Raw genomic sequence first — 15,505 nt, forward strand, 5'->3', positions numbered from 1 at the left:
GTGTCACGTAGTCTGTTTGCTAAAAGTGCTGTTAACAGTCTACGACGAGCTGCTTTCTCTGTCCATCTACAAGACGAAACATATTAAACTGTATTTGCATATCGATAGCACCAAGACTGATGCAATGATCACAAAAGGTAGCTATAGATTTACATAGTGTCCATTAAACGAAAACACTTCCAAGTATTAGATCGGAAGACCAGGAGGGGTAGGGCAGGGTCTAATCAACGTCTGCTCACAGTGTTACTTAACTCTGTTTACATTCCTGAATAAATTGTACAGATTTTCAGGATTTGGGTCGAAATGAAATCGGTTAGAAAACCACTGTTTAACAAATCAAGTCAGGCGAACGCCGAAACTGCGAGCAGATCCTGCCAAAACTGATCCTGCGAGGGAATAATTCTAAACACCAGAGATTTCACTACAAGACATTAAGAGGCTGCATTGTTATGTTTTAATAACACGAATCGTTGTTTTACTGAAATTCAGTTTTGCGACTCTTCCCAAGTAAAATTGCGAAGAGAAAACATTCCACTGTACCAAATTCTAAATCAATTATACAACGATCTGGATCAAATTCAATGACTTCTCTCCTGGTTTTTAAAATTATTTATTATGATTTACCATCCGTTCTGAGTTTCTTTTTGTTTAGGTTTTGAGCACTAATTCTACCTGGACTTAAAAGACAAATTTGGTGGGAATCATTATTCTACTCATTCAGTGTTGAAAACAATCCCTGACAAGAAATCGGTCCTAATCGATACGATACCTTTCCCCTCTCCTCGTTTCACCTCTCACAGTATTTTTTTCACTTTTTTCTTCTATATCCCCGCAGATTTCCTCTGGTGTTTTGTTTTGTTATTTCTAGAAATGTGTTGGCTGTGACGTATGTTGCAGACAGACACCCTGGAGAAAAAAAACCCCAGAGCCAGCGAGCGAGCTGCAGAGAAGAAGCAAAGTGCGAGCGGAGAGGATTAGGACAGGGCAACAACACGGAAGCACTTACACCGCAAGCTAGAGGGAAAACAGATGCAGCAGCAATGTCCGATCTCAAGAAAAACGAAATGGAAATCAGGGACAAAGCTATCCTGCATCAGCAGAGGCGTCTAAAGCAAGCCACACAGTTTATCCATAAAGATTCAGCAGATTTGCTCCCTTTGGATGGTCTGAAAAGGTTGGGAACATCGAAAGATCTGGTGAGTCGCCCTTTCTTCTGGCAGCGAGTAGTCAGCGATGTCTGCAGTGAGCAGCGGTAACAATGTATGAGCTTTGATCAGGGAGGACGTTTATACTTATAATCAATATATGTCTGATGTGAACTCTTCAATAGTTTAGGTGTGTTTATATGCGGAGATATGTGAATGAATATATATCGTTGTGGATGCGTGCTCGTGCTCTATATTTACGTGTTTGAATACATGTTTTCTTTTATATACGTATCTTTTGTATGCATATTTGTTTACATCCATTTCATATTATAAATTGATGTGTATCATATATGATTAATACGTGATTAGTATTAGTTTAAGGTTCGACGCAAGAACAGTTTGCGTCTGTCCAGCTATTTATCCATAGGCAGAAGCAGGGACTACTTGTCATTGAAGGAAAAGGATCCTGTTAAAATTAAATACAATTTTGGATTGCTGAAATACAGGATTCAGGGTTCATACGGTGACTGGGAATTATGCACTACCCGAGAATGTTGGAGCCTTTACAGTCTCAACTTTAGTAGAAAAATTAAGATTATATCAAACCAAGTCAGTATATCTATCAGAGTGGGAAAAAGTAATGAAACCAAATAGAGACAGATGGATGATTGAGGATAGGGATAGGACCAGAGGTACAGGTACGTAGGAATATGGCAAATCAAAGGGAATTGAGAAATATAAGAGGAACAAGAGAAAACCATTGAAGGTGAGAGATAGAAGGAAAGAAATAAAAATACAAGAGAAGAAGGAGCACATATAGGAAGAAAAGGGGGAAAAAGCTGCTGGAAGAAACAGAGAGAGGGAGAAATAAAGATATGAATGAGAAAAAGGTGAGAGGAACAGTTGGGATAGAATCATACAGCTCCAAAAGAGGCCATTGGATCCACAGTACCCGTGTCAGATGTTGAAACAACTATCCAATTATTCCCACTCCTTTGCTTTTTCCCCCTAGCCATGCAATTTATTTTTCAGGTATTTGAAAATTACTATTAAATCTGTTTTCACTACCCTTTCATACAGTGCATTCCAGGTCATAACAACATGCTGAATAAAAAATGTTCTCCTCATCTCCCCTCCAGTTCTTTGTAGAAAAACATTCCTGAACAAAAGATAGAACTAGGAGATAGGAATAAATGAGAGAAAGGAATAGGCAAGAACTGGGAGGAAGAAATAGGAAAAAGGGTGGAGAAACAGAGCAAAACAAACAGACAAAAATTAAGATTGATAAGAAACACTGGCAGGAAAGAGAAACAGATGAGACATAAACAGAAGCCTCAATTTTAACTCAGCCCCCGCAGCACGAACAGGACGGGAATGTGGAGGGGTGGTCATGACGCATCCCTGACTTGTTCTCACTCATCCCGTTTTAACTGGTGAGATTCCAGCACTGTGGAGGCTGCCTGACCCCTGTTGGCAATTTTGTAATTAAAATAGGAGAATTGCAGCTGATGATGTCATCGCCATCACGATTCTACTATCCAGGATCGTGAGGCCCATGTGGCACCAAATTTGCCTGCAAAGCCAATCAGCATCGGATCAGAAGAGGCCCAATAAGTTTTGGGTTATATTTAGTTACAATTCTTCATTGGGTCTGGAGGATTAGGATATCTTCCCCAGCTTTTTGGCCCCTCTTTTCAGGTTTGTAGAATCATGGCTAGAGACAGAGATGGGGGAGAGAGAAAGTGATGGAAGCTGCATTAGAGAGAAAGAGGATAATTGACAGAAAAAGAGATAAATTGAAAGGCATGGGGCAGATAGAAAGCAATAAAAAATGAGAAAATTGTGCTGTAGTTGATGGTTCAAGCTCTGACTCATTATCCATTTACTCAAAAATTCCCTGGACTCTATCCACTCTACCACAACCTCATATTAATCATCTTCTTGAATTGTTATCCACCTAGCCCCTCTTTTGCTGAAGATTTCAGTATACATTCATCAGCTTCTTTCAGGTCACATATTTTAGTGTGCACAATTCCTTTATTCCTCTCATAGTGTTTTGGTATGAGTAAGACATCCTTGCTTTCATGCTGCCCTTTGGTGATATAATGACAAACTTATTTCTTTCAATTCTTCAGACATAAAGGTTAAATCTTGGTGGGGAGCCTTTGCTTGAAAGCAGCACTGATCAGGGAATCAAACATAGGGGTCAACACTCCAATATCAGGTGTTTCTAATTTTCTGATTAAAATAAATTAATATAAAATCAGGAACATCATAGATGGAAGAGTTGTGTATGGAAGCCAATGTGTCTGATTTGTAGTGCTCCCGTTGAAATATTTGCTGTGTAGTTTCTTCACCTCTTTTGCAAATCTAACCAATGTCTACCAGCCTCAAGTTTGATAGTTTCAATCTCAGGCCTTCTAGGTCTTCATCTTGATTACCTGACCAGTATTTTAAAAGCAAGAAATTACTTTCCAGTGGTTGAACTGGAGCTCCATAAATCTACAAAGTATTATAATACTAGACTAGCCAACCAGAAATGAAATGTAAAAGGGCAATTTTATGAAATTATTACCTTGGTGCAGTGCTCTGTTCTTGGAAGTGCATATTGAACTAATCATTGCCAGAGGGATGCTTGAGAAAAAGGTTAGCCTCATGGCAGCTCATGGAGGTAATGTCTGTCATTTGACATTTTGTCACTCTGGAGAAATTGGGTGCCACAGGGACATAATACAGCTTGGGAGGGTTCATTCATTTTTTTTTAACTCAGTGAACAAATTAATACAATTCCTTCACTGCATCATGTCTCCACAGCAGCTAATCATGCCTGCCTAAGTCAGTGAGCAAATGTCATATGTCACGTTTCCATTTGTTGCCAGGAGGCCAATGCAAGACAGCATTTACAGAACATAGAACTGTGAGATGTTTCTTTCCTCTCTGTGTAATTATTTGCCTCATTCATAATTTACAAAACAGGCAATGGCCTAGTGATTCAATGACACAGCCCCCTTTTCGTATGCACAAAATGCACATTTTGAATGGCAGGTGGGGCACGCAAGCTCATTACAAGCCAGAAGTGCATCAGCCGCCATGTTGGATTGGGTCACTCCATAGACATTCAGATCACACACCAAAACTATTTAAAATGAAAAATACTCAAATTAGGATCCTGCACTTGTTATAGAGCCCTTTTCTCACTCCAGTGCAGTATTGAGGTAGTGCTGCACTGTCAAAGGTGCTATATTTCATATGAAAGGTCAACACATGGCTTTATCTGCCCTCTCAAGTGGATGTAAAAGATCCTATGACATTATTTCATAGAACGGCAGAGAAGTTCTTCCGAGTGTCCTGGTTAATATTTATCCCTCAGCCAACATCCCTCCCAAAAATCTAGTAATTATCACATTGCTGTTTGTGGGACCTTGCTCTGTGTAAATTAGCTGTCATACCTCCTTACATTGTAACATTTTTACTTTGTTCATCTCCTATTATTGGGATTGAGCTTTTCATTGGTGCACCTTAAGGTTGCACCTTAAGGGTGCTGTCTTACACTGACTGCAACGTCCCCCTTATCGAGTTTAAACACTGCACACCATTTTACCTATCTTGCTAACCAGCACCTCAATCCCTTTGTTGAAGTGCCATCCATCTGAAAAGGTTCCCCCTGTTCCAAAATGTATCATATTGTTCGAGGAACTGAAATCCTGATTCCTCACACATTGGTCTGCCTAATAACCATCTGTTTTCAGGTACAGATGCTGTTTCAGAAAATAATGCAATGGAGGTCTTTCCCTTAAGTTTCCTTCCTAATGCCCTAAATTTAGCACAAGGATTATTGATTACTTTCTAGCTGCACAATTATAACCAATTCACAAGTTAGTCTAAAATTTGACTTTTAGTCCACATTGCTTTACAGAATTGTGCAGCACTTTCTCAAGGCCACCATCCATGACCAACTTTGCGGCTTCTTTAAAAAAATTGGATCAAGTTGTTGAGACAGGACATCTGTTTCCAAAAGCCATGTTGAAAATCCCTATTAACTGCTGCTCTTTCCAAATAATCATATAGCATATCTATACTAATTCCAAAAGTGCTCGGTTCCTGTCTAGCTCAAATGGCTGGCATTTCCTGTTAGAAACTATTTAACTGATTGGGGGTGATGGTGGGGGCTGTGTTAGGATCAAAAGTGGAAATGGCAGCTGAGGGCCTTTGTAGGCCTGAGTGATTGGGACCTTCTGGCTGCTGATGAAGATTTCCAGAAAGATGTTCTGAATTGATCCTTGGCCTACCATAATATTACCAGCCTGCTCCTGAGATTCCCGTGGACTCATTGGTCAACAGAGGTCCTGGACGAGGCCAAAGCGCCATTATTTCTGAAAGTAGTAGAAATTAAAGATATAAAAATGTGACAATTTGACTCTCCATTTTCTGACCTTTACTCAGGAAACTGAGTGTTCTGCGGAAGAAAAGTGAGGAAAATCAGTCCTTAAATTGACTTACTCCTGAGAATCCTTGATATAACTGTTGGTCTCTCTATGCATACTGTTACAATTCCCGTAGAGACTGATAACTTCTAAAAAGAGATTTGAATTCCCAATGACTGACTCAAAGGATTACATGACAAGAGTTCACATTTTAAGACTTTTATGTAACAAACAAAGAAAAATCAACATCAACTAAACATTACTTAGTACGCAAATATTACACTAAGCTACAGGAAAGATATCCCCCATTAGCTTCCTAAAACAACTTCTTTCCACATTATGTTTATACGTTACATTGAACTCTCCATAGAATTGTAGTTTTTACAGGAACCAGTCCAAAGTTACTTCTCCCCATTTCCCTGAATTGTAATATTCAGTGTCCATCAAATGTCATTTTTCTCAGTCTTCTGAGAATCCCCGAACCAATTTCCGGGACAAGCTCCACTCCAGTGACTCCTCCTTCTGGCCATGCTAAGGCAAGAATTCCAGTGCCCTTAACTCTCCACAAGTCCCTTCTCTTTAACCAGAGAATGAGTTCCCATCTGCCTGGTGGCTAACAGAAAGTGGCCTTTTCCTCTGCTGTTCACAGCAGCTGCTGTTTCCCTATCTGTCTCTCTGTCTGGGATGCTCTGATTCTGTAAGTCTAGCAGTAGTAAGGCCATCTCCCTTTTCCTTTATCTTCAGGTGTTAAAAATTTGCACCTTGCTATCAAAAGGGCTTGATCAGGGCTGCATATCCCCATGGCAACCAGATCACATAGGCTTATTGCCAGGCAGAACTAGTAGGAGGTCACATGCCTCTCTCCACTACCCCATTTTACAGTTTAATCCCAACCATTTTATAAAGCCTCACATGTATTACCCCTCCCCCTAAAAATGAAAAATTATTACCATAGTAATAATATTCTGTGGGGCTTTGCAAACAAAGTCTTATTGCTACTCACATGCTTGTGAGGCAATTTGTGATCATCAGCCATTATAGCAGCTGCCCTTATCTTAGAAACTTTATGGTCTTCCAGGTGGGACCTTATTCCCAAAGGGACACTATTTTTAAATTCTTCCATTAGCATTACCTCTCTAAGGTTTCCAAAACCTTGTTCAAGCTTCATAGCCCTATACCACCTATCAAATGTCATGTCCTTTTCTCTAGCAAATTCCACAGAAGTTTAGTTCTGTTTTTTCCTTAAATTTCTAAACTTATGCCTGTAAACTTCTGGAACTAACACATTGCGAATGGCAGTTTCCACTGTATTATAATTATTAGACTGTATATCTGGAAGAGATGAGTACACTTCTAACGCCTTCCCCTTTCACACACTCTGCAGTAAAACCATCCACCTTTCTTTTGCCCATTGCAGCTTTGTGACAATTTTCTCAAATGATACAAAATACATTTTAGCTCCTTCCCCACTGAATTTAGGCACTAAAAGAATATTCCTTGCCAGATCAAAACCAGGAGTTAAATCTGAGACATTGTCAAGCTTTCCTGCCACTCCCGTTCGCATAATCAAAAATTTTCTCTGTCCAATTCAAGATTTTCCTTTTCTTGTGCTCTTTGGAACTCTAATTCAAGATTTCACATTTCTCTTGATTTTCTCTTTTGAATTCAAACTTTTAGTTTCTTCTTTCTCTTTTCAATTCAAGTTGCCTTATTTGCAATTAAATTCTAGCTAATTTAACCAGAGCAGAGTGCTATCGTGATCACTCTTTTCTTCCTCAAGGTTCAGGCGTTGAGCCAATACTTCAACAATCTTTGTCTCTTTAGCCACTATTTTTTAATCTACTCCTAACTCCTCTGCCACCGCCTCCAAATTAATTTGTATCCCAGGTGAGCCCCCAATTTATGATCCCTGTAGAGATCTATAATTTTATAAAGAGATTTGAATTCCCAGTACCGCATGACAATATTTCATATTTCATTTTAAGACTTTTCCTGTAATAATAAGCAAACAAAAATCACCATCGACTAAATGTTAGTTAGCAGGCAACAAATACACTAAACTAGCTTTCCAGTGCCCTTAAATCTTCAGAAGTCCCATCTCTTTGACCAGAAAACAAGCTCCCACACCATCCTGCCTGGGGGATAACTGAAGCAGTCCTTTCCTCTGCTGTTCACAGCAGCTGCTGTTTTCCTGTCTCTCTCTGGGTCTCTCTCTCTCTCTCTCTCTCTGTGGTCTCCATGACCTGAATCATCTGCTCCTGTTGGTGGCGGGTGTCATGCCGTCCAATGTCAAGAACTTAATTTTAATGCATTTGCATCTCAGCATTGTGGCCACATGCCAGAATAATCGCCCCACGTCAAATTTACCTCCCACGTTGGTGTGACTTCAGAACGGTGTGACTTACTACTGCCTTTAAAGGGCGTGCACCTGGCAAGCTGAGCTTCAAAGGGAACTTGGAGGTGTGTGCACACAACATCGCGCAGCACTCGCAAGGATAGCCTGTAGAATATTAAGAAATAGGCGCCGCGCATTCTTGAGGGGCACAGGCAAGTCGCTTTTCCCCAGCCACTTTCGGTGCGGTGCCGCACCTTCGTCTTAAGGGTGGTGCTCCTCCCATTGGCGAGCCAAGCGCCTCCATCACACTCTTCTCCTTCTTCCCTGTTGCCTATAAACCATGATGCATGCCGCTAGACAAGCACTCCAGTGTGGTTGGGGCTGGGGTGGGGAGGGAGCAAGGCAGCACAAACTGAAGGAAGTATACAAGCACATGCTGGGGGGTGGGGGGGGGTTGCAGGTGGGGTGGGAGGTTGAGGGAAGCGACCACGCACTTGGAAAAGCTTGTAAAAAGTGAGCATTCTTCTGAAGCTGAGACTGTTCAACAGCAGCTCCATTGACATGCTTGGAGTCAGACCTCTGAAGCATTTCTGCCCACTTAAGCAACGCAAAAGACAAATGTGCCACCAAATGCTCCAGAACTTTTCACCCCTCGGGCACAGACTGCAAATTAATTTGCATTTTTGAACAATTGGATGACTGGCATAGAATCCCCTTACAAAAGGTGGGAGGAGGCGCCCAGAGCCCCTTGCAATGTCTTTATTCAGGTTTGGAGCAGTATCCCTCATGGTTCAAGCTAACAGTGCAGCTTTGCAGTGCGGGTTAGGAGAATGCCTGCGCCTGAGCTGAGAGCACAGCATGCAGTCCGGTGGCTGAAGCCTCTGCCGATCAGTCAAGTGGAGTGGGGTGGAGGTGGTGGGGGTTTCGGACAACCATGAATTACACACTGATCATCTAAGTGATGGCAGCACTCTCCGCCATGCAGGAAGGGGCTTTGAGACTTAAACAATTGTGGTCCTTAGGACACATATGCTAATCCACGCATCTCTCTATCTTTAATCCTGCAGGAAGAGAACATCAGAATCATGGAGCCTGGCGATCTAGCAGCATGCATCATGGCTTATAGGCAACAGGGAAGGAGAAGAGTGTGATGGAGGCGCTTGGCTCACCAATGGGAGGAGCACCACCCTTAAGACGAAGGTGCGGCAGCGCCTCCTGCGCATGCAGTTGAAGAGCCACAGTGAGCCATCGCTCATAAGTGCGTTGCTAGACCCAGGGTCTATAGACGGCACTTGTTATTCCTACGGATGACTGAGAACCAGTGTCACTGCAGCCTGCGCATGTTTAGGGAACTGGTCAGTCATATATGCCACATGCTGTAGGATTTGGAGCCATGGGGACTTGGAGGACATCCACTGCCAGTGGCAGTGAAAGTGACCGTGGTGCTCAGTCTTTATGCCACTGGCTCCTTCCAGGCCCCACGGATGACCTGTGCGGGATCTCGCAAGCCTGCACCCACAAGTGCATCCAGGAGGTCATGGACGCCATCTTCACAAAGGCACACAACTTTGTGCATTTCTTCCGAGATCAGGAAAGCCAGGAAACAAGAGCACTGGGGTTTGCGCAGATCTCTGGTTTTTCACAGGTGCAGGGTCGACTGCACTTGTGTGCTGCTTAGATCTCTGTGGCAACAAAGAGTCAACTACATCAACTGCACGGGCTTCCACTCGCTGAATGTTCAGCTGGTCTGTGACCACCACAAACGCATCCTCCATGGTTTGCGCACAATTCCCAACAAGTGTCCACGACTCCTACAGCCTTAACAAGTCTCAGATCCCTGACATCTTCTAAGGTTCACAGAGTCTGCAGGGTTGGCTCCTTGGGGACAAGGGCTACCCACAGAGGATGTGGCTGATGATGCCCATGTGGCAGCCTCAGACTGCAGCAGAGTGACGGTCTATTGAGGCTCATGCTGCAATCTGAACTTTGGTGGGGCAAACAATAGGCATCTTGAAAATGAGGTCCCGGTGCCTCGACAGTTCTGGTGGAGCACTGCAATACAGTCCCCAGAGGGTGTCATGCATCATTGTAGCTTGCTGCATACTACACAACCTGGTGCTCCAACAGGAGGAGCCTCTGGCTGAGGAGGAGACGGAAGAGCTGCACATCTCCTCAGATGAGGAGGATGCTGAAGCGGATGACGATGATGAGATCCTCGAAGGCGAGGATGCCAGCAATGAGGCTATCAGATGAGGCAAGTGCACTCATGAGGCACTAATAGCCACAAGATTCATGGATGATGATGACGAGATGCAATGAGGACAGTTCTGACATCCTCACCTTACATCTGTGAATGTTTGACTCCTGCATGGTTGAGGGCAAGCACCTGTACCCTCAGTGCTCAGGCTCTGAGTCACAGCGGAGGCCCTAATATTTGCAAGATTCCAGGAAGATGATGACGATATGCAGTGAGGACACTCCATAGATCTTCACAATGCCTCTGTGAGCGTCTGACTTCTGTCTGGCTGAGGGGCAGCTCACATGCACTCTGTGATCAGGGTCATATAATGGAGATGCAGCCTTGAAACTTTACATGCACCTGATCCTTTGGCAGCCTTGAACACCTGTCCCCTTCAGGAGCACAGCATCACTGGACACAGATGCTGAAGAGATGGGGGCCAGCCCCAGCTCAAAGGTGCTGAGAGCACATAGAGAGAATGACGGAACTCTGTGATGCCTGCCCACGACATTCCAGCAGCAATGACAAGCACCATCGAGGTGCAGGCATCAGTAATGTGTCCAGGGTGTGTGAATCCGGACCACCACTTTACTCTGAAAGTTACACAGTGCACAGGGAAGAAGCCCTGGACTGCGACACTTGTCTTTATGTTGTGCAGGAATGAAGGTTTCACATCTGAATGACACAAGCACTACTCATCATAACAGGAGCCATAGACAAGGAGACATTCTTGGGAGTTTATTTGTAATAGTGAACATTATGTACTAGTGATTAACACCCATGCCCACGTGATACAACTACATCTTCTTAAACTTGCTTACCCAGCCGCTACGCCTTGACACACCCATGACATCCACAGTGGAGGCAGAGGCAGCCTGTTGACTGCTGTGCCCTGTCTGTGATAACTTTGTTGGGTGTCCTCTGGAGGGCTGAGACCTGGAGGGCCCTGGCCTGCTTTGGGTATTCTGCTCCTCAGCCTATGGAGTTGGAGATGATGGGGTCACAGAAAGAGGGGATTTGGATGGGCTGAACATTCCCAGAGTCACCTGCGTGGATGGCCCTGGGGTGTCGAGCTGCTGGTCCTGCTCCTTTTGGGTGTCCGGTGGTCCCTGGCTGACTCAATAAGAAGGGGAAGCTGGAGTGAGATCAAGCTGCCCTGTAACCCTCTCATGTCGATACTGTTGAAGGCCAATTATGGCATCAGCGATGGAGATCAGCCCACGCCGCAGTGCAGGACCGATGTCCTAGGCCAAGGTCTCCATGGTGGTTGTCATCTTGCCAGTGTTGATCTTGGTGCGTCAGTATGCTGGTGCTATCACCTCAGACTGAAGGTCAACTGACACCTCCACTCTGAGTCCAGAGGCTCATCACCGGAACCGGGCTCAGCAGATGCCCTTCTTCCAGCAGTCCTCCAAGTGCCAGCAACCTCAGATGTCACTTCCGCCGCCTGCTGTGGAACAGATTGTGTGTTGTGCTCACCAGATTGTGATCCTGAAGCTGCTCTACATCTGGGCCCCACCGAGGTGTGTGTCGCTGCGCTGGTGGATGGTGTGGGTGAACACACAGAGGGTCTTCAATGGCACTGCCCTCAGGGTCTTCATCCGAGGTGCTCTTGGTGCTGGAATTGGGGTCAAGGTTGCTTGAGGATGACATGGCAGATGTGCCTAGGAGAGAAAACAGAGATTATTAGTGCTTGGCAGCTGCATTACACACAGAATGGTGGACTCAGAATAGCATTGACAGAGGGGCGATGTGGTGCAGGATCCTCATGTGGATGCTTGCCGCTTACCTCAAAGTCACAACAGGAACAGTCCACATCCTTCCTGGCCAGCTCCAAAGCATAACTGTCGAACGGAGTGAGGACTTTGATATCCGGCACTCCACCCCCTGTTCTCGGACCTCTCCTGTCGATTGTGCGAGATCTTGGCCTGCATAAAGACAGATAAAGAGAGAGCGTGAGCAAGGCAGATGCCCGGCCAAATGAGAAGGATGCCAGGCATGTGTGTGTATGCTGAGTGGAGCCATGGATGGGATGAGGAGGCAGTATCCAGAGGAGATGAGGCCAGATGGAGACATGAGGGTGTATGTGAGAGAGTGAGTGGCAATGTCCCTTGAGCTGGTAGTGAGTTAGACGCCAGTGAATGTATGGTGGGCTTGTGAATGTGTGAGTTGAGAGTGATGAGATGGTTGAGTTACCCTGGCAGCACAGATGAGATCATTCATCCGTTTTCTGTACTGGATGGCCAACCTCTTGTGTCCAGCATTGGCACTGACCACCCCTGCCACTGCTCTCAATCTGGAGTGGCGAGACTGATGGCCTCCTGCAGCTAGAACGGGGGTAGAGGTCATCATGGTGGGCCTCCACGGCATCCAAAAGGCAGTCCAGGAATAAGTCACTGAATTGGGGGGGGGGTGCTCTGTTCTTGGCTTTTGGGGCCATGTCTTCACCGGAGTAGCCCTGGGCTGCAAGCGTTGAGAACTGTGTGTGTGGTTACATTTTAAATGTGGTGCCCGGAGTGAGGAAGCGGCAAGGTAATGGCGTGGCAGGCAAATCGGAAGCTTCTTTTTTCCCATGACTGCATAATATATGAGGTGGAAAGAAGGCCATACGGCACAGAAATGTGCCATTGTGGCTGACGAGTAAAACATCTTTTTTCATGCCCTCCTCCACATTTATTGCAAACGTAGGATGATTCCGTCCAGAGTCTGGAGGTCTGGCAGCAGTAAGACCACAGTGTTAAAAATTTGCACCTTGCTTTCAATAGAGCTTGACTTGGCCCTCCCTTTCTCCATGGCAACCAGATCACATGGGCATATCCAGGCAAAACTAGTAGGAGGTTACTACATGTCTCTCTCCACTATCACATTTTACCTTGAATTAAAGGAGACAGTTTAAAACATAACCATCTTATAAAGCTATGTATTTGTAACAGTACAGAAATTGCAATTTTAATGGAATTACATAATGGTTACAGCATAGAAGGAGGCCATTTTGCCCCTCAAGTTCATGCTGATTCATTGCAAGACCAACTCAGCTGGTCCCACACCCCCACTGTTTCCCCATAGGCCTGCATTTTTTTTCCGGCAGAGTTTTTCCTCATCTTGACTTTGGTTTCTTTCCCAATCACCTTAAATCTGTATCCTCTGGTTCTTGACCCTTCTGGAATTGGGAACAATTTCTCTTTATTTACGCTATCTAGATCCTTCATGATTTTGAATGCCTCTATCCAAATTCCTCTCAATCTTCTCTAAGGGGAACACCCCAGCTTCTTCAATCTACCTATGTAACTGAAGTCCCTCATCTCTGGAACCGTTTGTGTAAGTCTTTTTGCACTGTCTCTAAAGCCTTCAAATCCGCACCAAAGTGCGGCGCTCAGAATTGGACACCGTACTCTGGTTGAGGCCAAACGTGTTTTATGAAGTTTCATCATAACTTCCTTGCTTTTCTTCTTTTTGTCTCTGTTTTTGAAGCCCAGCACCCCTTTTGTCTTTTTAATCATTTTCTCAATCTACCCTACTCTTATCATCAATGACTTGTGCACAAATACCCCTAGGTCTGTCTCTCTGTTCCTGCATCCCCTTCAGAGTTGTACTTTTTACGTTATATTGCCTCTCCTCATTCTTCCAACCAAAAGTTATCACTTCACATTTACCTACATTATATTTCCTCTGTCACATATCCACACATTCCACCAGCCCATGTTCTCTTAAGTTTATCACCAACCGCATACAGTTCACAACACTTTCAAGTTTTGTTTCAATTGCAAATTTTGACATTGTGTTCTGTCACCCAAGTCTCAGTCATTAACATTTATCAAGAAAAGTAGTTGTCCTAGTTGATAAGCCATTTGATCTTCAATCTTGCATTCTTTGCTTTGTCCTCTTTGATGTCTATCTGCAATTCCTTTATTTTATCTCGCCTTGGTGGTTGTTATTCTCTACTCTGTCCTAAACAGCCTCTCCACATGAAGCTTTTGTACAGCTTGGGGCACAAATTTCTTGATTTGAATCACTGATAATCTATACTGTATTTTGCTGCTAAGTTTGTTGAGCTTCCTCAGGCTGAATTTAAAGTCAGTTCACATGCGAGCTCAGGCCATTAGGAACAAACACATTTTGTTCCACATGAACAATAATACCCAGAGCACAGCATGTTCAAATGGTACTGTACTTTCCTTAGTGTGACAGCTACAATTAATGTGTGATGTCAGAAAAAAAAATTCCAAGCAAGTACTACAAAATAGAAACTGGATGCTGATAGATCAAGGAGAAAAAGTGAGGAAGGCAGGAGGGCAATTTGGTGGGTGAAAAGTTGACTGTAGGAAGCAAAGATGACAAGAGAAACTCTGAAAATAAGAATATGTGGACAAAAATCTGAAGAAAAGTTAAAAAACGCAAGAAGAAAAACGCAGAGACACAGCCAGATACCACCAACAACTTTGAGGGAAAGATAGGGAGTGATGGAGAAGGTAAAAACAAAAAAACTGCGGATGCTGGAAATCCAAAACAAAAACAATTACCTGGAAAAACTCAGCAGGTCTGGATGCTGCCAGACCTGCTGAGTTTTTCCAGGTAATTCTGTTTTAGTGATGGAGAAGGGTTCATCAGGTGAGACAGGCAGACAAGAACAAATAGGAGAGAAAGTCAATCAAAGAGAAAGGGAGCGAGAGACAGACAGGCTTAATATATAAGCCTGTCTGTCTCTCGCTCCCTTTCTCTTTGATTGACTTTCTCTCCTATTTGTTCTTGTCTGCCTGTCTCACCTGATGAACCCTTCTCTATAACTCCCTATCTTTCCCTCAAAGTTGTTGGTGGTATCTGGCTGTGCCTCATCTTCCGACTAGGGACTTTACAGCCTTCCGGACTGAATATTGAATTCAACAACTTTAGGTCGTGAGCTCCCTCCCCCATCCCCACCCCCTTTCTGTTTCCCCCTTCCTTTTTTTTCCAATAAATTATAAAGATTTTCCTTTTTCCCACCTATTTCCATTATATAAAACAAAACCCCCACTAGAGCTATACCTTGAGTGCCCTACCATCCATTCTTAATTAGCACATTCGTTTAGATAATATCACCAACTTTAACTTTAACACCTATGTGTTCTATTGTACTATTGTCGTTGACATCTTTTGATGATCTGCTTCTATCACTGCTTGTTTGTCCCTACAACCACACCCCCCCCACCTTTCTCTCTCTCTATCTCTCCGCCCCCCACACACACACCTTAAACCAGCTTATATTTCAACTCTTTCTTGGACTCGAACTCAAGTTCTGTCGAAGGGTCATGAGGACTCGAAACGTCAACTCTTTTCTTCTCCGCCGATGCTGCCAGACCTGCTGAGTTTTTCCAGGTAATTC

General features: G+C 44.0%; 1 protein-coding gene across 1 annotated transcript in view; it reads left to right on the top strand.

The window, feature by feature from the left end:
- Positions 1-15,505, top strand: part of LOC121293045 (nuclear receptor-interacting protein 3-like) — a 97,644-nt gene that overhangs the window by 19,481 nt on the left and 62,658 nt on the right. Inside the window, exon 4 of the mRNA XM_041215637.1 lies at positions 869-1,196. Coding sequence (XP_041071571.1) covers positions 869-1,196 — 328 coding nt within the window. The remainder of the gene's footprint in view (positions 1-868; positions 1,197-15,505) is intronic.

This window comes from Carcharodon carcharias, chromosome 21, assembly GCF_017639515.1.
Source record: "Carcharodon carcharias isolate sCarCar2 chromosome 21, sCarCar2.pri, whole genome shotgun sequence".
Lineage (NCBI taxonomy): Eukaryota > Metazoa > Chordata > Chondrichthyes > Lamniformes > Lamnidae > Carcharodon > Carcharodon carcharias.